The 26,419-nt window shown below is 41.1% G+C and overlaps 1 protein-coding gene across 1 annotated transcript in view; it reads left to right on the forward strand.

The window, feature by feature from the left end:
* The window catches only part of myo16 (myosin XVI), a 773,985-nt gene that overhangs the window by 275,664 nt on the left and 471,902 nt on the right, over positions 1 to 26,419 (forward strand). Inside the window, exon 7 of the mRNA XM_067986709.1 lies at positions 10,189 to 10,314. Within this exon, the coding sequence (XP_067842810.1) occupies positions 10,189 to 10,314 (126 nt within the window). The remainder of the gene's footprint in view (positions 1 to 10,188; positions 10,315 to 26,419) is intronic.

Here is a 26,419-nt window from a genome sequence, read left to right on the forward strand (position 1 = left end):
CATCTGCAAATTTTGAGATTGTGCCCTGTACACCCAAGTCCAGTCATTAAGAAAAGCAGTGGTCCTCGCACCAACCCCTGGGAAACAACACTGTACACCTCCCTCCAGTCCGAAAAACAACCGTTCACCACTAATCTCTGTTTCCTGTCACTTAGTCAATTCTGTATCCATGTTGCGACTGCCCACTTTGTTCGATCGGCCCCATCTTGATGATAAGCCGACCATGCGGCACTTCATCAAACACGTTTTGAAAGTCCATATAAATCACATCAACTGCATTGCCCTCATCTACCCTCTCTGTTACCTCATCAAAAAACTCTATCAGGTTATTTAAACACAATTTGCCTTTAACAAATCCGTGCTGGTTTTCCCTAATCCACCCACACTTGTTCAAGTGACTGTTAATTCTGTCCTGGATTATCGTTTCTAAAAGTTTCCCCACCACTGAGGTTAAACTGACTGGCCTATATTTGCTGGGTTTATCTTTGCACCCTTTTTTGAACAAGGGTGTAACATTTGCAATTCTCCAGTCCTCTGGCACCACCCCCCGTATCTACGGATGTTTGGAAGATTATGGCCAGTAGCTTTTCTAGTACCTCTTCTTTATCAATTTTTAGCCCATCCAGTATCTCAACTATATCTTCCTTTACTGAAACTCTGGCAGCATCTTCTTCCTTGGTAAAGACAGATGCAAAGTACTCAATTAGTACCTCGGCCATCCCCTCTGCCTCCGTGAGTAGATCTCCTTTCTGGTCCCTAATCATCCCCACCCCTCCTCTTACTACCCGTTTAATGTTTACATGCCTGTAGAAGACTTGTGGATTCCCTTTTACGTTGGCCGCCTGTCTATTCTCATACTCTCTTTTTGCCCCTCTTATTTCCTTTTTCACTTCCCCTCTGAACTTTCTATATTCAGTCTGGTTCTCACTTGTTTAATCAACCTGACATCTGTCATACGCCCCTTTTTGCGTCTCATCTTACTCACTATCTCTTTTGTCATCCAGGGAGATCTGGCTTTAGTTGCCCTACCTTTCTGCCTCGTGGGAATGTGCCTAGACTGTAACTGAATCATCTCTTCTTTAAAGGCCGCCCACTGTTCAATTACAGTTTTGCCTGCCAATATTTGATTCCAATTTATCCGGCCAGATCTGTTCTCATCCCATTGAAATTGGCCTTCCTCCAATTGAGTATTTTTACTTTAGAGTGGTCCCTGTACTTTTCCACAGCTATTCTAAACCTTATGATACTATGATCGCTGCTCCCTAAATGCTCCCCCATTGACACTTGCTCCATTTGTCTCACCTCATTTGCTAGAACCAAGTCCAGCAATGCCTCCTTCCTCGTTGGGCCAGAAACTTACTGGTTAAGAAAGTTATCCTGAATATTTTTCAAAAATTCCTCCCACTCTGTGCCCCTTATATTATTATTGTTATCCCATTCTATATTAGGATAGTTGAAGTCCCCAGTTATCAATACTCTATAGCTTTTGTAGCTCTCTGTAATTTCCCTGCAAATTTGCTCCTCTATCTCCTTCCCACTAATTGGTGGCCTATAGAACACACCCAGTAGTTTAATGGCACCTTTTTTATTTCTTAACTCTAACCAAATAGATTCTGCCCTTGACCCCTCCAGGACATCATCTCTCTCCAGTACTGCATTATTCTCCTTAATCAATACTCCACCCCCCCCTCCTTTCTTTCCTTCCTTATCTTTCCTGAACACCTTGTATCCAGGAATATTTAGTACCCAATCCTGCCCTTTTTTGAGCCAGGTCTCCATTATTGCCACTGCATCATATTCCCATGTGGCTATTTGCGCCTGCAGCTCACTAACCTTGTTTACCAAGCTTCATGCGTTTACACACATGCACTGCAAACCAGTCTTAGGCTTTATTGTACTCTCTCTTAGTCTGATCCCACCTAATGCTGTAGTATTACTTGCTCTAGTGATCTCTTTCTCCCCTGATCCTTTGTGCCCATTGTTTCTCCTTTCCAATGCTACATCCCCCTCCCAAATTAGTTTAAACCCCCCGCCCCCCACAGCACTAGCGAACCTCCCCGCGAGGACATTGGTCCCAGCTCCGTTGAGATGCAACCTGTCCGACCTGTACAGGTCCCACCTTCCCCAGAACTGCTCCCAATGCCCCAGGAATCTAAAGCCCTCCCTCCTGCAACATCTCTCTAGCCACACATTCATCTGCTCTGTCCTTCTATTTCTATACTCACTGGCGTGTGGCACCGGGAGTAATCCAACAATTACTACCTTTGAGGTCCTGCTTCTTAATCTCTTAAAAGAGAAAAGATTGGATAGGCTGGCGTTGTTTTCTTTGGAACAAAGGAGGCTGAGGGGAGATTTAATTGAGGTGAATACATTTATGAGGGGCCTAGATAGAATGCATAGGAAGAACCTATTTCCCTTAGCAGAGAGGTCAATAACCAGATTGGTTAGAAAGATTAGAGAGGAGTTGAGGAGAATTCTTTTCACCCAGAGGGTGGTGATTTAAGGTGATTGGCAAAAGAACCAATGGTGACATAAGGATAAACTTTTTTACACAGCGAGTGGTTAGGATCTGGAATGCACTGCCCGAGGGGGTGATGGAGGCAGATTCAATCATGGCTTTCAAAAGAGAACTGGATAAGCACTTGAAAGGAAAAAGTTTGCAGGGCTATGGGGATAGGGCGGGGGAATGGGACTAGTTAGATTGCTCTTGCATAGAGCCGGCGGGGACTCGATGGGCTGAATGGCCTCCTTCCGTGCTGTAACCTGTCTAAGTTTCTATGATTAAGAACCAAACCCACGTCTTCCGCCTTCACACACAGGTTACACTTTTGGTCACAATAGGCCCTACTCTTTCCTTACTTATCCTCTTGCTCTTCATGTATTTACAAATCATCTTTGGGTATTCCTTGATTTTACTTGCCAATATTTTTTCATGCCCCTTCTTTGCTTTCCTAATTTCCTTTTTAATTTCACCCCTGCACTTACTATACTCCTCTAGGTTTTCTGCAGTATTGAACTCTCGGTATCTGAAATAAGCTTCCTTTTTTTGCCTTATCCTACCCTGTATCCTCCTTGACATCCAGGGGGCTCTAGATTTGGGAGTCCCACCCTTTTTCTTTGTGGGAATGTATTTGCTCTAAACCCTCACTATCTCCCCCTTGAATGCCTCCCACTGCTCTGACACTGATTTACCTTCAAGTAGCTGTTTCCAGTCCACTTTTGCCAAATCACATCTCAGCTTTTTAAAATTGGCCTTTCCCCAATTGAGAGCTTTTACTCCTGATCTATCTTTGTCCTTTTCCATAATTACGTTAAATCTAACTGTATTATGATCACTACCACAGAAATGCTCTCCCACTGATACCCCTTCCACCTACCCAGCTTCATTCCCTAATACTAAGTCCAGAACTGCCCCTTCTCTTGTTGGGCTTGCTACGTACTGGCTAAAATACGTGCTCCTGAATGCAATTTAGGAATTCTGTGCCCTCTATACCTTTTACACTGATTCTATCCCAGTTTATATTATCATTAATGCTTGTATTCCGTGGAGTATAGAAGATTAAGGGGTGATCTTATTACGGTGCTTAAGATGTTTAAAAGATTGCCTCTGGTGGGAAAGTCCAGAACAAAGGGGCATAACCTTAAAATTAGAGCTAGGCCGTTCAGGGGTGATGTCAGAAAGCACTTCTTCACACACAGGGTGGTGGAAATCTGGAACACTCTTCCCCCAGAAAGCTGTTGAGGCTGGGGGTCAATTGAAAATTTCAAGACTGAGATTGATAGATTTTTGTTAGGCAAGGGTATTAAGGGTTACAGAACCAAGGCTGAGAGATGAAGTTAAGATACAGATCAACCATGATCTAACTGAATGATGGAACAGGCTTGAGGGGCTCAATGGCCTACTCCTATTCCCATGTTCCTGTGGCAGTCCAGGAGATCAATGTAGCCACCAGCCAAACATTAGGAGGAGGGTATAAGAGCTGTTGTCACTTCCGTAGTGGCAAAAGTTACTGCCCATGTGTTTGAATTTAGCAATTCACGCCCCCCCACCCCCGCCAATCCTGTTCAATTGATTCCGGTGGGTGCATTGTTAGCAGAATGATCAGGGCCACAGAGGGGTCGTGGGAGGCAAATCATGGCAAAAATCGAGGTGGCCAGTTCTGGTGCCGAGTTTTGGCTGAGGTGCCCTGCCCCACTTCACTTGCCAGACCACCACCCAGAAGTGGGTGGTTTTCATAAGGAAAGTCCAGGTTTTTATGTCAGAGGAAGTTGCTGCTCAGATCACACCTTGACTCCATTGTGCGGTGCTGGTCACTGAGGGACAGGGAGTTACTGATGTGCTGTGGCCAGTGCAGAGAAAAGCCTCGAGGAGGATCACTAGTATAGGAGAAAACAACTCAGATTCAAATATCGGAATAATATCAAGAAATCAAGAGGGAGCAACACTTGATTCAAGGCAAGCCAAATGACCTTGCTAATCCATAGTTATCTTGTGATCTCTTTTGAATCTCTTTCCTCCTCCAACGCCTCTCCTCCATCGTCCAGCTGGATGGGACTGCGTTCGCCTGGTTCCGTTCTTATTTATCCAGTTGTAGCCAGAGAATCACCTGCAATGGCTTCTTTTCTGACCCCTGCACTGTTATCTCTAGAGTCCCCCGTGGATCAATCCTTGGCCCCATCTTATTTCTCATCTACATGCTGCCCCTTGGCGACATCATCCAAAAACACAACATCAGGTCCCAGATGTATTCTGATTACACCCAGCTCTACCTCGCCACCACCAGCTTTCTTGACCCCTCCACTGCCTCTGTGTTGTAAGACTGCTTGTCCAACGTCCAATCTTGGATGAACTGCAAATTCCTCCAATTAAACATTGGGAAGACCAAAGATATTGTCTTCAGTCCCCGCCATGAACTCCCTTCCCTCGCTACTGATTCCATTCCCTCTCAGGCTGAAATAGACCGTTCGCAACTTCAGCATTCTTCCGACCCCATATCCTCTCCATCACAAAGACCACCTATTTCCACCTCCACAACATTGCCCATCTCAGTCTCTGCCTCATCCCATCTGCTGCTGAAAGCCTCATCCATGCCTTTGAAAACCTCCAGACTTGACTATTCCAGTGCTCTCCAGGCCGTCGTCCCATCTTTCACCCTCAATATACTTGAACTCATCCAAAACTCTGCTGCACGAATCCTAACTCACAGCAAGTCTCGTTCATCCATCACCCCTGCGCTCGCTGACCTACATTAGCTCCTGGTGCACCAACACTTTGATTTTAAAATTCTCATCCTCATATTGAAATCCCTCCATGGCCTCACCCCTTCCTATCTGAACTCGGTAGTGTCAGTGCTGTGCATTCTCTGAACTCGGGAGTGTCAGCATTGTGTGTTCTCTGAACTCAGTAGTGTTAGCGCTGTCTTTTCTTTGAAATCAGTAGTGTTAGCAATGTGCCTTGTCTGAACCCTCTCGCCTGCCTGAAAATGACTGGATCAAATTAAACATTGCAGAGAATTGAATTACTCTGCAGCAGACTGGATCAAATTACACATTCTGGACAAAGGGTTGGGGGAGTATTGTCTTTCCAGTTCCTGTGGGTGACAATAGTAGATTATATTAGCTGCACCACAGTAGTGGTAATAGACGCCACCATGAAAGGGCGGAGGATAGGAGTCATTGAATAACAAAATGATGGTGAAAGGTAAAGGCGGTTTTACTGGGACAATTAAAGAACCAAAAGATGTGTCTAGAGGAGCTGTAAATAGCAACAGCAGAACCATTACCAACTGTCCGAAAAAATGGGAGCAGTGGTTAGGGTCTGAAGTTATTGAAATCAATGTTGAGTCCGGAAGGTTGTAAAGTGCCTAATTGAAAGATGAGGTGCTGTTCCTCGAGCTTCTGTTGAGCTTCATTGGAACAGTGTAGGAGGCTGAGGACAGAGAGGTCAGAGTGGGAGTGGGACGGAGAATTAAAATGGCGAGCAACTGGAAGCTCAGGGTCACACTTGCAGACTGAACGGAAGTGTTCAGCAAAGCAATCACACAATCTGTGTCTGGTCTTCCCAACGTAGAGAAGACTGCATCGTGAGCAGGGAGTACAGTATATTAAATTGAAAGAAGTAAAAGTAAATCACTGTCTCACCTGGAAGGAGCGTTTGGGGCCATGGATGATGGGAAGGGAGGAGGTGAAAGGGCAGGCGTTGCGTCTCCAGCTCTTGCACAGAAAGGTGCCGTGGGAAGGGGAGCGGGTGTTGGGGGTGATGTAAGAGTGGACCAGGGTATCGCAGAGGGAGTGGTCCCATCAGAATGCTGAAAGGGGAGGAGAGGGTAAGATGTGTTTGGTGGTGGCATCGCGATGGAACAGGCAGAAATGGTGGAGGATGATCCATTGAATGTGAAGGCTGGTGGGGACCCTATTGTGGTTCTGGAAGGGAGGGGAAGGGGTGAGGGTAGAAGTGCGGGAAATGGGACGGACACGGTTGAGGGCCCTGTCAACCACAGTGGAGGGGAATCCTCAGTTGAGGAAAATGGAAGACATATCGGAAGCACTGGTGTGGAAGGTGGCATCGTCGGAACAGATGAGACAGGGATAGAAAAACTGGGAGAATGGAATAGAGTCCTTACAGGAAGCAGGGTGAGCGGAAGTGTAATCAAGATAGCTGTGGGAGTCAGTGGGCGATGGTAAATATTGATTGACAGCCTATTCCAAGAAATGGAGATATAGAAGTCAAGGAAGAGAAGGGAAGAGTCGGAGATGGACCATATGAAGGCAAGGGAGGGGTGAATATTGGAAGCAAAGTTGATTCAATTTTCCAGTTCAAGGCAAGAGCAGGAAGCAGCACCGATACAGTTATCAATGTACCAGGAAAGGAGGTGAGGGAGGGGACCTGAGTCGGACTGGAACAAGGAATGTTCCACATAACCCACAAAAGGGCAGGTATAGCTAGGACTCATATGGGTTCTCATAGCGACACCGTTTATTTGGAGGAAGTGAGTGGAGAATAATTAATCTCACCTATGCCCTCCTCACCACACTCCGAGTCTGTTACTGAGGCTCAGTCACCCCCTCAACACATGGAGGTCTCACTAAACCACATCAAAGTACAATCAAAGTTATAACTTTATAGTAATTTGGGACAACTACAAGTCTAAATGGTAAAATGGTCCTGTTGAGCCAAAAGGAATAAAATTGAATCAGTGATGCTTCTTGGGTTGGTACCCACTCATCAGCCACATGAGAAGAAGAGAGGATTTCCAGAAGATCTTGACAATTTTGCTAACCAAAACACAACATCATTGAATTGTTATAATAAATGAGTAACAGCGTTTTAACACCAACACTTGTGCCAGTGCTTTTTATTTGGAATGTGATTTCTTGAGGCAAACTCAAACTGCAATAATGACAAAATAAACATCACACATGTCCTAATAATTCTAAACCCCAATCCCTTGGGATAGGAGATTAAATTGGATTACACTTCTCCGTAGGGCTCATGTTGCAGTCTTTACTGAGGGCCAATTCTTATTCTCATTATTTTAAGTTTGGGTTTTTAACACTGCTGCCTTTCAAAGATTGTACAAGACTCCCTGCCTGTGTGCCATAACCCTGGTGATCCTGGAATTTGCATAGGTTGTGCAGCCCAGAGTTAAAAATTACTATAGTGCAATAACACAGCATTATTTAGGATTCCCGCTATATCTCCAAACAATCCGAATGCAGAAATACCAAACAATCAGTCCAGACTGGTGTACTGTTCTGATGTTTATTTACAAACTAAAAACTGAAGCCTCGGAGCACAGCAATGAATTACACAGCATAAAGTATTCTGGTTATACGTACGGTATATGAAGACCATTAAAGCATCAGACTGCATTGACTGCATTTTCCTTAAGCAATATTCAGGCTTCTGTGCAACAGGGTGTTTTGGAGAAAGTTTTAGAAAGCTATAGAACCTGGGAATCTTTGAAAAGTCTCAATCTTTGAAAAGTCTCAATCTCTCACTGATGCATCTCAGCAAAAAAAAGCATCCAGTTTATAAAGCAAAATTCCTTTTGAACATAGGGCTGGCATCATAACCAAAGCAGCAATCTTATTTTGATATGAGCCAAAAGCACATAGAGGATAATTTTAAGTCTGGGCAATGGTGTAAAATGGGCGATATCGAAGTAGCAGCCCATTCTATTTGATTTTCCCTTCCATTGACTTCAATAGAAAAGAAAATCAGGCAGGGTATATAAAGGGTGGCTAATTCTATATCCCCCCTTTTAGATCATTGCCCATAGTTCAAATTACCCCCATAGTATCTTAATATTTCAATACAATATTACAAGAATTAACTGCTATAGTTTTTAAATGAACCTTTTTTTAAACAAAAGCAATCAATCACATTGCTGAGCGGTAACTTATTGAAGCTTTATCACAATGGTGGTGAATTCTTCATTTGCATTTCAAGTACACGGTCCCCAAAGATATCCAGAATAAAGAAAGCTTTCATCTGAATTAATTCTTGATCAAGAGGATCTTCATATCCAACTTGGGAAAGGAACAGCATCTGTATTCACGTTCATTATCATAAACCATACAAGCCACCTAGATCAAGATTTCTATTTGTGTCACACGAATACCTAATCAAATAAATAGCTTTCTTAAAATAAACAACTTCATTTTGAAAAAGATATATATTTATTTTCTGTATTTTGTCATGATGTTTCCCAATTTGAAGTTCATTCACTAAAAGCCCTGTCTGTTTTGACTGCAAAGAAAAAACTTGGAAAACTCCTCTGATGACTGAGTAGGTATAAGCACTGCCCAGTGTACAACTAAATCATAGGGATTACGTCCCAAGTCTCATTCCCGGTCTGTGCTCAGTTAGCTGATCTCAACAAGGCCAACAGTTGGAGTGCTTCAATTGGCCTCAGTGCTTCTGGGCTGGGGAACAGACAAATATTCGACATAATGCCCACTCTTGGTTGCTATGCAATGACCCATACTGGAAAAGATGCTTGTATGGACATCAGGTGAGAACAGAATCTGGCTTAACTGTAATTCTCTTCATGACTGATCAGCCATCTGAAATTTACTGTCTCAGCTCACACAGGAAGCAATGGCTACTTGTATGAAGTACTGCAGGGCTGTCAGTAGCTGTGAAATCGGGCATCTTAAAAACTTAATCTCATCAGAAAAAGAGCAGAGCAAATTGTCAAAAATATTGACCTGATCTCAGCCATGATCTCACAGTTCTTGTTTTTGACTTGGTGGAAAATGACCTGTGAAGGTGTTACTTTTTAGCCAACGAACCATTTTACCACTTAAGGAGATTTAAAATCGATCACTTTACAGAAAGTTCCACCTAAGTGGCCTGTGTATTTTATTAACCAATTATTATTTGTGAGAAAATAGGAAGTGTCATCATTTGAATAGAAGTTACCATTCTTTTGGAAAATGGTTCCCATCTTCAAATGGATGGTGGGTAACAGGGACAGAGCAGAAAAGTAAGTATTTTAGGTTAGTAAAGGATTAGAAAAGATACATTAGGTACAAAATAAAGTAGAATCAAAGATTAACACGGGAAAATTAGGGCAGATAAAATATTAGGGAAAAAATAGAAGAAGAACAAATTACGGAGTAAGGGATTTATACCACTAAAGAATTTTGTTATTTTCAATCCAAATTGTGTTTCAGTTTATTTTTATACTTTGAAATAAATCTAATAAAACTTGAAATTCAAAGCACTGTTCACCAGCTACTTGTCGTAGATCTGCCTTGATTGGGCTGCTCTTGGATGGCTTACCTGAAAGGAAATGAAATGTCAATCATTCCACTGGAATGAGATGTTTAAAACCCTTCACATTTAAGTATTGCTGACCTTGCAGATTAAGTTGGCAACAGCTTTGAAATCATCCAATTAACTAAACATGTCCACCAGCAATGCCTCCAGGCCTGTTGTGGTTTCCCATCACACACATGCACACATGTGATAATCTAAGCCTTAAACAATTAAAAAGTAAAATGGCATTTTCTCCAAGGAAGATCTGATTTTAGTCAATTTATTTTCTTTGTGGCCCAGTCCTTGGAACTTTCCTCACAGTAATTATATGCCCATGTGCTGCTTTTAGATAAGACTGTGCAGTTATCTATTTGGTTTTCCTACTCTGCCCATTAATGTATTAATTTTGTTACTGTTTGCAGCTACACATGGCATGTGCTAGTGGCTATAAAGATGTTTCCACTCTACTTCTGGAGAACAGAGCTGACCCTGATGTTCCTGATAACTGCTACTGGACACCACTTCACCTAGCTGCCAAGTATGGACAGGTAATGAAAGTTCTTAACTCTGTCCTATTTCACTCTCTCACAAGAAAGATCAAAGATTTACTAATGGGGATTTGTAACTGTTATTATGTGCGTTGAATGAGAAAAAAAGTCCAAAGAATCATAGTTTCAGGAGAAAACAAGTAAAGTACACAGTCTCCTAATAGTCAGTAAAATAACTCACATTTTTCTTGCTGCAAAGCAAGGTTTTGCAGCAATAAAAATCTATCCATCACAGCCTTGAATATATTCAATGACTCAGCATCCACAGCCCTCTGGGGTAGAGAATTCCAAAGATTCACAACCCTCTGAGTGAAGAAATTCCTCCTCATCTCAGTCTTAAATGGCCGACCCCTTATCCAACATTCAATGCTCTGTTGACATCCTTCTCCAAAGCAGAGACTTATTGAAGAATAAATTAAATTTTGTAGGTTGCTGTGCACACTGTTTGTTGTAAACAATTTTACAACACCAAGTTATAGTCCAGCAATTTTATTTTAAATTCACAAGCTTTCGGAGGCTACCTCCTTCCTCAGGTGAACGATGTGGAAATGAAATCCTCGAAATGAAATCGCATTTATAATTCACAGAACAATGCTTGGTGAGTACAGACAGTTTTTTCAACTGCCCGTTGCCAAGGCAATCAGTGTGCAGACAGACAGGTGTTACCTGCAACGTCTCAGAATTTACAAATCACCAAAAAAAACAACAAACAAAAAAAACAGAGATAGAGAGGTAGAAACATAGAAAAGACAGCAACTGACCGGTTATATTAAAAACAGATAACATTTGTTCGCTGGTGGGGTAACGTGTAGCGTGACATGAACCCAAGATCCCGGTTGAGGCCGTCCTCATGGGTGCGGAACTTGGCTATCAATTTCTGCTCGACGATTTTGCGTTGTCGTGTGTCTCGAAGGCCGCCTTGGAGTACGCTTACCCGAAGGTCGGTGGATGAATGTCCATGACTGCTGAAGTGTTATTTCTGTTTTCTATTTTGGTGCTTTGCAAAAGAAAATTATATATCCTAGATCCTGTTGTTGTTGTATAAAAGCTACAAATGGTAAATCAGTTGAATGATTGTAAAGACGGCTTGCATTCATATCGTGTCTTTAATTTTAAAAAACATCTCAAGCCACTTCACAGATAGGCGCATGGAAAACACATTCTGAGCCAGGAAATCAGACATTAGGAAGGGTGACTAAATTCTTGGTCAAAGAGATGAGTTTTGGGGAGGTTGTTAAAAGAGATGAGAGAAGCTGAGAGATTTAGTGGAGAATAAAGAGTAATGAATACCCTGAAATGATTCAAGTGATAATTAAGGGAGTAAGGAAATACCATAAAGTGTGAGAATATAATATTGAATAGTTAACGGATATCATCCCCCTCTCCCGAGATAACACTGCAACATTGAACTACCTTCCATGTATTGATATTTTCATCATATTTGCAGTACCAGTTCATGGAGGGATCTTTTTCCATTCTTGGTCCATTTTGGCCTTTAATTTTGCATGCAATCGGAGATATGCCCTGACATCATTAGTCAACATTCCAAGTATCATTAGCCAACATTCCAAGCATCATTAGCCAACATTCCAGGCATCATTAGCCAACATTCCAAGCATCATTAGCCAACATTCCAAGCATCTTTAGCCAACATTCCATGCATCTTTTGTCAACATTCCAAGCATCATTATCCAACATTCCATGCATCTTTAGTCAACATTCCAAGCATCTTTAGTCAACATTCCAAGCATCTTTAGTCAACATTCTAAGCATCTTTAGTCAACATTCCAAGCATCATTAGTCAACATTCTAAGCATCTTTAGTCAACATTCCAAGCATCATTAGTCAACATTCTAAGCATCTTTAGTCAACATTCCAAGCATCTTTAGTCAACATTCTAAGCATCTTTAGTCAACATTCCAAGCATCTTTAGCCAACATTCCATGCATCTTTCGTCAACATTCCAAGCATCATTAGCCAACATTCCAAGCATCATCAGCCAACATTCCATGCATCTTAAGTCAACATTCCAAGCATCTTTAGCCAACATTCCATGCATCATTAGTCAACATTCCAAGCATCATTAGCCAACATTCCATGCATCTTTAGTCAACATTCCAAGCATCTTTAGTCAACATTCCAAGCATCATTAGCCAACATTCCAAGCATCTTTAGCCAAAATTCCATGCATCTTTCGTCAACATTCCAAGCATCATTAGTCAACATTCCAAGCATCATTAGCCAACATTCCATGCATCTTTAGTCAACATTCCAAGCATCTTTAGTCAACATTCTAAGCATCTTTTGTCAACATTCCAAGCATCATTAGCCAACATTCCAAGCATCTTTAGCCAACATTCCATGCATCTTTAGTCAACATTCCAAGCATCTTTAGCAAACATTCCAAGCATCATTAGTCAACATTCCAAGCATCATTAGCCAACATTCCATGCATCTTTAGTCAACATTCCAAGCATCTTTAGTCAACATTCTAAGCATCTTTAGTCAACATTCCAAGCATCATTAGCCAACATTCCAAGCATCTTTAGCCAACATTCCATGCATCTTTCGTCAACATTCCAAGCATCTTTAGCCAACATTCCAAGCATCATTAGCCAACATTCCATGCATCTTCAGTCAACATTCCAAGCATCTTTAGCCAACATTCCATGCATCATTAGTCAACATTCCAAGCATCATTAGCCAACATTCCAAGCATCTTTAGTCAACATTCCAAGCATCTTTAGTCAACATTCTAAGCATCTTTAGTCAACATTCCAAGCATCATTAGCCAACATTCCATGCATCTTCAGTCAACATTCCAAGCATCTTTAGCCAACATTCCAAGCATCTTTAGTCAACATTCCAAGCATCTTTAGCCAACATTCCATGCATCATGAGTCAACATTCCAAGCATCATCAGCCAACATTCCATGCATCTTTAGTCAACATTCTAAGCATCTTTAGTCAACATTCCAAGCATCATTAGCCAACATTCCAAGCATCTTTAGCCAACATTCCATGCATCTTTCGTCAACATTCCGAGCATCATTAGCCAACATTCCATGCATCTTTAGTCAACATTCCAAGCATCTTTAGTCAACATTCTAAGCATCTTTAGCCAACATTCCAAGCATCTTTAGCCAACATTCCAAGCATAATTAGTCAACATTCCAAGCATCATTAGCCAACATTCCAAGCATCTTTAGTCAACATTCCCTGCATAATTAGTCAACATTCCAAGCATCATTAGCCAACATTCCAAGCATTTTTATTCAACATTCCAAGTTTCATTAGTCAACATTCCATGCATCATTAGCCAACATTCCAAGTATCATTAGCCAACATTCCAAGCATCATTAGTCAACATTCCATGCATCATTAGTCAACATTCCAAGCATTATTAGTCAACATTCCCTACATAATTTGTCAACATTCCAAGCATCATTAGCCAACATTCCAAGCATTTATATTCAACATTCCAAGTTACATTAGTCAACATTCCATGCATCATTAGCCAACATTCCAAGTATCATTAGCCAACATTCCAAGCATCATTAGTCAACATTCCATGCATTATTAGTCAACATTCCAGGCATCATGAGTCAACATTCCAAGCATCATATGCCAACATTCCATGCATCATTAGTCAACATTCCAGGCATCATTAGCCAACATTCCAAGCATCATTAGCCAACATTCCAAGCATTTTTATTCAACATTCCAAGCATCATTAGCCAACATTCCATGCATCATTATTCAACATTCCATGCATCATTAGTCAACATTCCAGGCATCATTAGCCAACATTCCAAGCATCATTAGTCAACATTCCAAGCATCATTAGCCAAAATTCCAAGCATCTTTAGCCAACATTCCATGCATCTTTCGTCAACATTCCAAGCATCATTAGCCAACATTCCAAGCATCATTAGCCAACATTCCATGCATCTTTAGTCAACATTCCAAGCATCTTTAGCCAACATTCCATGCATCATTAGTCAACATTCCAAGCATCATTAGCCAACATTCCATGCATCTTTAGTCAACATTCCAAGCATCTTTAGTCAACATTCTAAGCATCTTTAGTCAACATTCCAAGCATCTTTCGTCAACATTCCAAGCATCATTAGCCAACATTCCAAGCATCATTAGTCAACATTCCAAGCATCATTAGCCAACATTCCAAGCATCTTTAGTCAACATTCTAAGCATCTTTAGTCAACATTCCAAGCATCATTAGCCAACATTCCATGCATCTTTAGTCAACATTCCAAGCATCATTAGCCAACATTCCATGCATCTTTAGTCAACATTCCAAGCATCTTTAGTCAACATTCCAAGCATCATAAGCCAACATTCCAAGCATCTTTAGCCAATATTCCAAGCATCTTTAGCCAACATTCCATGCATCTTTAGTCAACATTCCAAGCATCTTTAGCAAACATTCCAAGCATCTTTTGTCAACATTCCAAGCTTCATTAGCCAACATTCCAAGCATCTTTAGCCAACATTCCATGCATCATTAGCCAACATTCCATGCATCTTTAGTCAACATTCCAAGCATCTTTAGTCAACATTCTAAGCATCTTTAGTCAACATTCCAAGCATCATTAGCCAACATTCCAAACATCTTTCGCTAACATTCCATGCATCTTTCGTCAACATTCCAAGCATCATTAGCCAACATTCCAAGCATCATTAGCCAACATTCCATGCATCTTCAGTCAACATTCCAAGCATCTTTAGCCAACATTCCATGCATCATTGGTCAACATTCCAAGCATCATTAGCCAACATTCCATGCATCTTTAGTCAACATTCCAAGCATCTTTAGTCAACATTCCAAGCATCATTAGCCAACATTCCATGCATCTTTAGTCAACATTCCAAGCATCTTTAGCCAACATTCCAAGCATCTTTAGTCAACATTCTAAGCATCTTTAGTCAACATTCCAAGCATCATTAGCCAACATTCCAAGCATCTTTAGCCAACATTCCATGCATCTTTCGTCAACATTCCAAGCATCATTAGCCAACATTCCAAGCATCATGAGCCAACATTCCATGCATCTTTAGTCAACATTCCAAGCATCTTTAGCCAACATTCCATGCATCATCAGTCAACATTCCAAGCATCATTAGCCAACATTCCATGCATCATTAGTCAACATTCCAAGCATCATTAGCCAACATTCCATGCATCTGTAGTCAACATTCTAAGCATCTTTAGTCAACGTTCCAAGCATCATTAGCCAACATTCCAAGCATCTTTAGCCAACATTCCATGCATCTTTCGTCAACATTCCGAGCATCATTAGCCAACATTCCAAGCATCATGAGCCAACATTCCATGCATCTTTAGTCAACATTCCAAGCATCTTTAGTCAACATTCTAAGCATCTTTAGCCAACATTCCAAGCATCTTTAGCCTAAATTCCAAGCATCATTAGTCAACATTCCAAGCATCATTCGCGAACATTCCAAGCATCTTTCGTCAACATTCCCTGCATAATTAGCCAACATTCCATGTATCATTAGCCAACATTCCAAGCATCGTTAGTCAACATTCCATGCATCATTAGTCAACATTCCAAGCATCATTAGTCAACATTCCCTACATAATTAATCAACATTCCAAGCATCATTAGCCAACATTCCAAGCATCTTTAGTCAACATTCACTGCATAATTAGTCAACATTCCAAGCATCATTAGCCAACATTCCAAGCATTTTTATTCAACATTCCAAGCATCATTAGCCAACATTCCATGCATCATTATTCAACATTCCATGCATCATTAGTCAACATTCCAGGCATCATTAGCCAACATTCCAAGCATCATTAGTCAACATTCCAAGCATCTTTAGTCAACATTCCCTGCATAATTAATCAACATTCCAAGCATCATTAGCCAACATTCCAAGCATCTTTAGTCAACATTCGCTGCATAATTAGTCAACATTCCAAGCATCATTAGCCAACATTCCAAGCATCATTAGTCAACATTCCATGCATTATTAGTCAACATTCCATGCATCATTAGTCAACATTCCAAGCATCATTAGCCAACATTCCATGCATCATTAGCCAACATTCCAAGCTTCATTAGTCAACATTCCAAGCATCATTAGCCAACATTCCATGCATCATTGGTCAACAGTACAAGCATCATTAGCCAACATTCCAAGCATCATTAGCCAAAATTCCAAGCATCTTTAGCCAACATTCCAAGCATCATTAGCCAACATTCCATGTATCATTGGTCAACATTCCAAGCATCTTTAGCCAACATTCCAAGCATCACAAGCCAACATTCCAAGCATCATTAGTCAACATTCCAAGCATCTTTAGCCAACATTCCATGCATCTTTAGTCAACATTCCAAGCATCATTAGCCAACATTCCAAGCATCTTTAGCCAACATTCCGTGTATCTTTAGTCAACATTCCAAGCATCAATAGTCAACATTCCAAGCATCACAAGCCAACATTCCAAGCATCATCAGTCAACATTCCAAGCATCTTTAGTCAACATTCCAAGCATCTTTAGCCAACATTCCAAGCATCTTTAGCCAACATTCCAAGCATCATTAGCCAACATTCCAAGCATCAATCGTCAACATTCCAAGCATCTTTAGTCAACATTCCAAGCATCAATAGTCAACATTCCAAGCATCACAAGCCAACATTCCAAGCATCATTAGTCAACATTCCAAGCATCTTTAGTCAACATTCCAAGCATCTTTAGCCAACATTCCAAGCATCTTTAGCCAACATTCCAAGCATCATTAGCCAACATTCCAAGCATCATTAGCCAACATTCCAAGCATCTTTAGCCAACATTCCAAGCATCATTAGCCAACATTCCAAGCATCTTTAGCCAACATTCCAAGCATCATTAGCCAACATTCCAAGCATCATTAGTCAACATTCCAAGCATCATTCGTCAACATTCCATGCATCTTTAGCAAACATTCTAAGCATCTTTAGCCAACATTCCAAGCATCTTTAGCCAACATTCCAAGCATCATTTGTCAACATTCCAAGCATCATTAGTCAACATTCCAAGCATCATTAGCCCACTTTCCAATCATCTTTAGTCAACATTCCAAGCATCATTAGTCAACATTCCATGCATCATTAGTCAAAATTCCAAGCATCTTTAGTCAACATTCCAAGCAGCATTAGCCAACATTCCATGCATCATCATCCAACATTCCAAGCATCATTAGTCAACATTCCAAGCATCATCAGCCAACATTCCAAGCATCTTTAGTCAACATTCCAAGCATCATCAGCCAACATTCCAAGCATCTTTAGTCAACATTCCAAGCATCTTTAGTCAACATTCCAAGCATCATTAGCCAACATTCCATGCATCATCATCCAACATTCCAAGCATCATTAGTCAACATTCCAAGCATCATCAGCCAACATTCCAAGCATCTTTAGTCAACATTCCAAACATCATCAGCCAACATTCCAAGCATCTTTAGTCAACATTCCAAGCATCATCAGCCAACATTCCAAGCATCATTAGCCAACATTCCAAGCATCATTAGTCAACATTCCATGCATCTTTAGTCAACATTCCAAGCATCTTTAGTCAACATTCCAAGCATCATTAGTCAACATTCCATGCATCTTTAGTCAACATTCCAAGCATCTTTAGTCAACATTCCAAGCATCATCAGCCAACATTCCAAGCATCATTAGCCAACATTCCAAGCATCATTAGCCAACATTCCAAGCATCATTAGTCAACATTCCAAGCATCATTAGCCAACATTCCAAGCATCATTAGTCAACATTCCAAGCATGATTAGTGAACATTCCATGCATGATTAGTCAACATTCCAAGCATCATTAGCCAACATTCCAAGCATCTTTAGCCAACATTCCATGCATCATTAGTCAACATTCCATGCATCTTTAGCCAACATTCCAAGCATCTTTCGCCAACATTCCATGCATGATTAGTCAACATTCCAAGCATCATTAGTCAACATTCCAAGCATCATTAGTCAACATTCCAAGCATCTTTAGTCAACATTCCAAGCATCAATAGTCAACATTCCATGCATCATCAGCCAACATTCCAAGCATCATTAGTCAACATTCCAAGCATCATCAGCCAACATTCCATGCATCTTTAGCCAACATTCCAAGCATCCTTAGTCAACATTCCAAGCATCATTAGTCAACATTCCAAGCATCATCAGCCAACATTCCAAGCATCATTAGTCAACATTCCAAGCATCATTAGCCAACATTCCAAGCATCTTTATTCAACATTCCAAGCATCATTAGTCAACATTCCAAGCATCATCAGCCAACATTCCAAGCATCTTTAGTCAACATTCCAAGCATCATTAGCCAACATTCCAAGCATCATTAGCCAACATTCCAAGCATCATCAGCCAACATTCCAAGCATCTTTAGTCAACATTCCAAGCATCATTAGTCAACATTCCAAGCATCATCAGCCAACATTCCAAGCATCATTAGTCAACATTCCAAGCATCATCAGCCAACATTCCAAGCATCATCAGCCAACATTCCAAGCATCATTAGTCAACATTCCAAGCATCATTAGCCAACATTCCAAGCATCTTTAGTCAACATTCCAAGCATCATTAGTCAACATTCCAAGCATCATTAGCCAAAATTCCAAGCATCTTTAGTCAACATTCTAAGCATCATTCGTCAACATTCCAAGCTTCATTAGCCAACATTCCAAGCATCTTTAGTCAACATTCCATGCATCTTTAGTCAACATTCCAAGCATCATTAGCCAACATTCCAAGCATCATTAGCCAACATTCCAAGCATCTTCAGTCAACATTCCAAGCATCATTAGTCAACATTCCAAGCTTCATTAGCCAACATTCCAAGCATCTTTAGTCAACATTCCAAGCATCATTCGTCAACATTCCACGCTTCATTAGCCAACATTCCAAGCATCTTTAGTCAACATTCCAAGCTTCATTAGCCAACATTCCAAGCATCTTTAGTCAACATTCCAAGCTTCATTAGCCAACATTCCAAGCATCATTAGCCAACATTCCAAGCATCATTAGCCAACATTCCAAGCGTCATTAGTCAACATTCCAAGCATCATTAGCCAACATTCCAAGCATCTTTAGCCAACATTCCAAGCATCATTAGTCAACATTCCAAGCATCATTAGTCAACATTCCATGCATGATTAGTCAACATTCCAAGCATCATTAGCCAACATTACAAGCATCTTTAGCCAACATTCCATGCATCATTAGCCAACATTCCAAGCATCTTTAGCCAACATTCCATGCATGATTAGTCAAGATTCCAAGCATCATTAGTCAACATTCCAAGCATCATTAGTCAACATTCCAAGCATCTTTAGTCAACATTCCAAGCATCAATAGTCAACATTCCATGCATCATCAGCCAACATTCCAAGCATCATTAGTCAACATTCCAAGCATCATCAGCCAACATTCCATGCATCTTTAGCCAACATTCCAAGCATCTTTAGTCAACATTCCAAGCATCATTAGTCAACATTCCAAGCATCATCAGCCAACATTCCAAGCATCATTAGTCAACATTCCAAGCATCATTAGCCAACATTCCAAGCATCTTTAGTCAACATTCCAAGCATCATTAGTCAACATTCCAAGCATCATCAGCCAACATTCCAAGCATCTTTAGTCAACATTCCAAGCATCATTAGCCAACATTCCAAGCATCATTAGCCAACATTCCAAGTATCATCAGCCAACATTCCAAGCATCTTTAGTCAACATTCCAAGCATCATTAGTCAACATTCCAAGCATCATCAGCCAACATTCCAAGCATCATCAGCCAACATTCCAAGCATCATTAGTCAACATTCCAAGCATCATTAGCCAACATTCCAAGCATCTTTAGTCATCATTCCAAGCATCATTAGTCAACATTCCAAGCATCATTAGCCAACATTCCAAGCATCTTTAGTCAACATTCCATGCTTCATTAGTCAACATTCCAAGCATCTTTAGTCAACATTCCAAGCATCATTAGCCAACATTCCAAGCATCATTAGCCAACATTCCAAGTATCATCAGCCAACATTCCAAGCATCTTTAGTCAACATTCCAAGCATCATTAGTCAACATTCCAAGCATCATCAGCCAACATTCCAAGCATCATCAGCCAACATTCCAAGCATCATTAGTCAACATTCCAAGCATCATTAGCCAACATTCCAAGCATCTTTAGTCATCATTCCAAGCATCATTAGTCAACATTCCAAGCATCATTAGCCAACATTCCAAGCATCTTTAGTCAACATTCCATGCTTCATTAGTCAACATTCCAAGCATCTTTAGTCAACATTCCAAGCATCATTAGTCAACATTCCATGCATCTTTAGTCAACATTCCAAGCATCATTAGCCAACATTCCAAGCATCATTAGCCAACATTCCAAACATCTTTAGTCAACATTCCAAGCATCATTAGTCAACATTCCAAGCATCTTTAGTCAACATTCCAAGCATCATTAGTCAACATTCCAAGCATCATTAGCCAACATTCCAAGCATCTTTAGTCAACATTCCAAGCATCATTAGTCAACATTCCAAGCATCATTAGCCAACATTCCAAACATCTTTAGTCAACATTCCAAGCATCATTAGTCAACATTCCAAGCTTCATTAGCCAACATTCCAAGCATCTTTAGTCAACATTCCAAGCATCATTCGTCAACATTCCAAGCTTCATTAGCCAACATTCCAAGCATCTTTAGTCAACATTCCAAGCTTCATTAGCCAACATTCCAAGCATCTTTAGTCAACATTCCATGCATCTTTAGTCAACATTCCAAGCATCATTAGCCAACATTCCAAGCATCATTAGCCAACATTCCATGCTTCATTAGTCAACATTCCATGCATCTTTAGTCAACATTCCAAGCATCATTAGCCAACATTCCAAGCATCATTAGCCAACATTCCAAACATCTTTAGTCAACATTCCAAGCATCATTAGTCAACATTCCAAGCTTCATTAGCCAACATTCCAAGCATCTTTAGTCAACATTCCAAGCATCATTCGTCAACATTCCAAGCTTCATTAGCCAACATTCCAAGCATCTTTAGTCAACATTCCAAGCTTCATTAGCCAACATTCCAAGCATCTTTAGTCAACATTCCAAGCTTCATTAGCCAACATTCCATGCATCATTAGTCAACATTCCAAGCATCTTTAGCCAACATTCCAAGCATCATTAGTCAACATTCCAAGCATCTTTAGCCAACATTCCAAGCATCATTCGTCAACATTCCAAGCATCATTCGTCAACATTCCAAGCTTCATTAGCCAACATTCCAAGCATCTTTAGTCAACATTCCAAGCTTCATTAGCCAACATTCCAAGCATCTTTAGTCAACATTCCAAGCTTCATTAGCCAACATTCCAAGCATCTTTAGTCAACATTCCATGCATCTTTAGTCAACATTCCAAGCATCATTAGCCAACATTCCAAGCATCATTAGCCAACATTCCATGCTTCATTAGTCAACATTCCATGCATCTTTAGTCAACATTCCAAGCATCATTAGCCAACATTCCAAGCATCTTTAGTCAACATTCCAAGCATCATTAGTCAACATTCCAAGCATCTTTAGTCAACATTCCATGCATCTTTAGCCAACATTCCAAGCATCTTTAGTCAACATTCCATGCATCTTTAGCCAACATTCCAAGCATCATTAGCCAAAATTCCAAGCATCATTAGCCAACATTCCAAACATCTTTAGTCAACATTCCAAGCATCATTAGTCAACATTCCAAGCTTCATTAGCCAACATTCCAAGCATCTTTAGTCAACATTCCAAGCATCATTAGCCAACATTCCAAGCATCATTAGCCAACATTCCAAGCATCATTAGCCAACATTCCAAACATCTTTAGTCAACATTCCAAGCATCATTAGTCAACATTCCAAGCTTCATTAGCCAACATTCCAAGCATCTTTAGTCAACATTCCATGCATCTTTAGCCAACATTCCAAGCATCATTAGCCAACATTCCAAGCATCATTAGCCAACATTCCAAGCATCTTTAGTCAACATTCCAAGCATCATTAGCCAACATTCCAAGCATCTTTAGTCAACATTCCATGCATCTTTAGCCAACATTCCAAGCATCATTAGCCAACATTCCAAGCATCATTAGCCAACATTCCAAACATCTTTAGTCAACATTCCAAGCATCATTAGTCAACATTCCAAGCTTCATTAGCCAACATTCCAAGCATCTTTAGTCAACATTCCAAGCATCATTCGTCAACATTCCAAGCTTCATTAGCCAACATTCCATGCATCATTAGTCAACATTCCAAGCATCTTTAGTCAACATTCCAAGCTTCATTAGCCAACATTCCATGCATCATTAGTCAACATTCCAAGCATCTTTAGCCAACATTCCAAGCATCATTACTCAACATTCCAAGCATCTTTAGCCAACATTTTTTTTTATTCGTTCATGTGATGTAGGTATCACTGGTGAGGCCACCATTTATTGCCCTTCCCTAATTGCCCTTGAGAAGGTGATGGTGAGCCGCCTTCTTGAACCGCTGCAGTCCGTGTGGTGAGGGTTCTCCCACAGTGCTGTTAGGAAGGGAGTTCCAGGATTTTGACCCAGAGACGATGAAGGAACGGCGATATATTTACAAGTCGGGATGGTGGGTGACTTGGAGGGGAACATGCAGGTGGTGCTGTTCCCATGTACCTGCTACTCTTGTCCTTCTAGGTGGTAGAGGTCACTGGTTTGGGAGGTGCTGTCGAAGAAGCCTTGACGAGTTGCTGCAATGCATCCTGTGGATGGTGTACACTGCAGCCACTGTGCGCCGGTGGTGAAGGGAGTAAATGTTTAGGGTGGTGGATGGGGTGCCAATCAAGCGGGCTGCTTTGTCCTGGATGGTGTCGATCTTCTTGAGTGTTGTTGGAGCTGCACTCATCTAGCCAAGTGGAGACTATTCCATCACGCTCCTGACTTATGCCTTGTTGATGGTGGAAAGGCTTTGGGGTGTCAGGAGGTGAGTCACTCGCCACAGAATACCCAGCCTCTGAACTGCTCTTGTAGCCACAGTTTTTATATGGCTGCTCCAGTTAAGTTTCTGGTCAATGGTGACCCCCAGGATGTTGATGGTGGGGGATTCGGCGATGGTAATGCCGTTGAATGTCAAAGGGAGGTGGTTAGACTCTCTCTTGTTGGAGATGGTCATTGCCTGGCACTTGTCAGGTGCGAATGTTACTTGCCACTTATGAGCTCAAGCATGGATGTTGTCCCCCTAATTCCCATTGACTTCAATTTTACTTGGGCTCCTTGGTGCCACATTCAGTCAAATGCTGCCTTTATGTCAAGGACAGTCACTCTCACCTCACCTCTGGAATTCAGCACTTTTGTCCATGTTTGGACCAAGGCTGTAATGAGGTCTGGAGCCGAGTGGCCCTGGAGGAACCCAAACTGAGCATCGGTGAGCAGGTTATTGGTGAGTAAGTGCCGCTTGATAGCACTGTCGACGACACCTTCCATCACTTTGCTGATGATTGAGAGTAGACTGATGGGGCGGTAATTGGCCGGATTGGATTTGTCCTGCTTTTTGTGGACAGGACATACCTGGGCAATTTTCCACATTGTCGGGTAGATGCCAGTGTTGTAGCTGTACTGGAACAGTTTGGCTAGAGGCGCAGCTAGTTCTGGAGCACAAGTTTTCAGCACTACAGCCGGGATGTTGTCGGGGCCCATAGCGTTTGCTGTATCCAGTGCACTCAGCCATTTCTTGATATCACGTGGAGTGAATCGAATTGGCTGAATATTGGCTTCTGTGATGGTGGGGATATCGGGAGGAGGCCGAGAATGATCATCCACTCGGCACTTCTGGCTGAAGATGGTTGCAAACGCTTCAGCCTTGTCTTTTGCACTCACGTGCTCCGCCATCATTGAGGATGAAGATGTTTACAGAGCCTCCTCCTCCCATTCGTTGTTTAATCGTCCACCACCATTCACCACTGGAGAGGGTGCAGAGGAGATTTACTAGAATGGTACCAGGGATGAGGGACTTCAGTTATCTGGAGAAACTTGAGAATCTGGGATTGTTCTCCTAAGGCTACCATGTTCTCCTTAGAGCAGAGAATGTTAAGGGGAGATTTAATGGAGGTGTTCAAATTTATGAGGGGTTTTGTTGATGTAAACAGGGAGTACCTGTTTCCACTGGCAGGAGGGTCGGTAACCAGAGGACACAGATTTAAGGTATTTGGCAAAAGAACCAGAGTGGAGATGAGGAAACATATTTTTTACGCAGCGAGTTATTGTGATCTGGAATGCACTGCCCGAAAGGATGGTGGAAGCAGGTTCAATGGTAAATTTCAAAAGGAAATTTGATAAATACTTGAAGGGGAAAAATTGCAGGGGGGAAAATGCAGGGGAGTGAGACTAATTGCATTACACTTTCAAAGATCCGCTACAGCCCATAATACATGAGTATTCAACCCACCAGCGATAGCGAATCGGCAGCCCATTTTAGACTCCGCTTGATTCACTTTTCCATTGACTTCAATTCACGATTGCCCATTGATTGTCTCGTGATAAAAGTTAAAATTACCCTTGCTGTCTCCTTATGAAAGTTCCACGATGGGCTGAATGGCCTCCTTCGGTGCTGTATGATTCTATAATTCTAAGAGTAAAATCTACCTCAAATTCTCCTGAGACTCAATATTAGTTAAATCTCTTAGCTGCAATATATTTCACAAAGGAAAAATAGAAACCTTGCCTAGCATCTGAAAATGAAGCATAGTTTAACACTTTGGTGGATCTGTTCAACAGAGATCAAAGGGTCAAGCTGGAGAGGAGAGAGGAAATAAACGGGTAGAGACCTAGAATTCATGCATATTAAGTACTTTCATAAAGAGACAGCAAGGGTAATTTTAACTCTTATCACGAGGTAATCAATGGGCAATAGTGAATTGAAGTCAGTGGAAAAGTGAATCGAACGGAGTCTAAAACAGGCTGCCGATTCGCTATCGCTGGCGGGTTGAATACACATAAAAATGGACTTCCTTTTACCTACAATATTTTGAGGAGAGAACCCAGAAGACAATGAGAACATGGACACCTTAGGGTAGATTTTATTAGTCCTTACTCACAGTGAGATAACTTACATGCTGAGATTTTTATGATGCATTCTTGCAGCATATGAGGTGCCTCACCATATGTGAGGATTTATAAAATCTACCTTTCTCTTAACTTGTTAAACTTGAAACATGGCCCAGATTTCAAATTTACTCAGTTTACTAACGATGGTCCCAAACATAACAAACTGAGTTTCCTTCATTATTTTAGTCCTTCACAATATACCAACAGCCATAATTAATAGAATTGTTATTATTCTAGAAAAACATCTCATTATAATATAAATTCACAAAATGAACGATAAATTCCTTCCAGAAATTAAATGTGCAAGTGTTGAAAAGGGAAATAGATACTCTTCCTCTGATGAATCTAGGTAAAATAAGGAAAACGGAAGAAAGAACTAGATTTTACAAAGCAGCTTATCAGGATGCCGTCAAGCTCTCACATCCAAAAATTAACTTTTTGAAGTGTACTCTCTTGTTGCATAGGCAAATACGGCAGTCAATCTGTGCACAGCAAGGTCTCATGAACAGCAAATGAGATAAATGACAAGATTGCCTCTTCTGGTGGTCTGATTGAAGGAGGAATATTGTGCACATCACCAGGATAATTCCTGCTCTTGTTGGAATACTGCCAAAATATCTTATACATGCCCATTATGATCCAGCCCTCAGCCAATATCTATACATGATGTGGAGATGCCGGTGATGGACTGGGGTTGACAATTGTAAACAATTTTACAACACCAAGTTATAGTCCAACGATTTTATTTGAAATTTACAAGCTTTCGGAGGCTTCCTCCTTCCTCAGGTAAATGTCAGGAACTCCTCGAAGCCTACGCATTTATAAATCACAGAACAATACATGGTGATTACAGATAGTCTTTGCAACTGCCCGTTGCCAAGGCAATCACAGTGTTCAGACAGAGAGGTGTTACCTA

This window comes from Heptranchias perlo, chromosome 6 (genome assembly GCF_035084215.1).
Source record: "Heptranchias perlo isolate sHepPer1 chromosome 6, sHepPer1.hap1, whole genome shotgun sequence".
In the NCBI taxonomy this organism is placed as follows: domain Eukaryota; kingdom Metazoa; phylum Chordata; class Chondrichthyes; order Hexanchiformes; family Hexanchidae; genus Heptranchias; species Heptranchias perlo.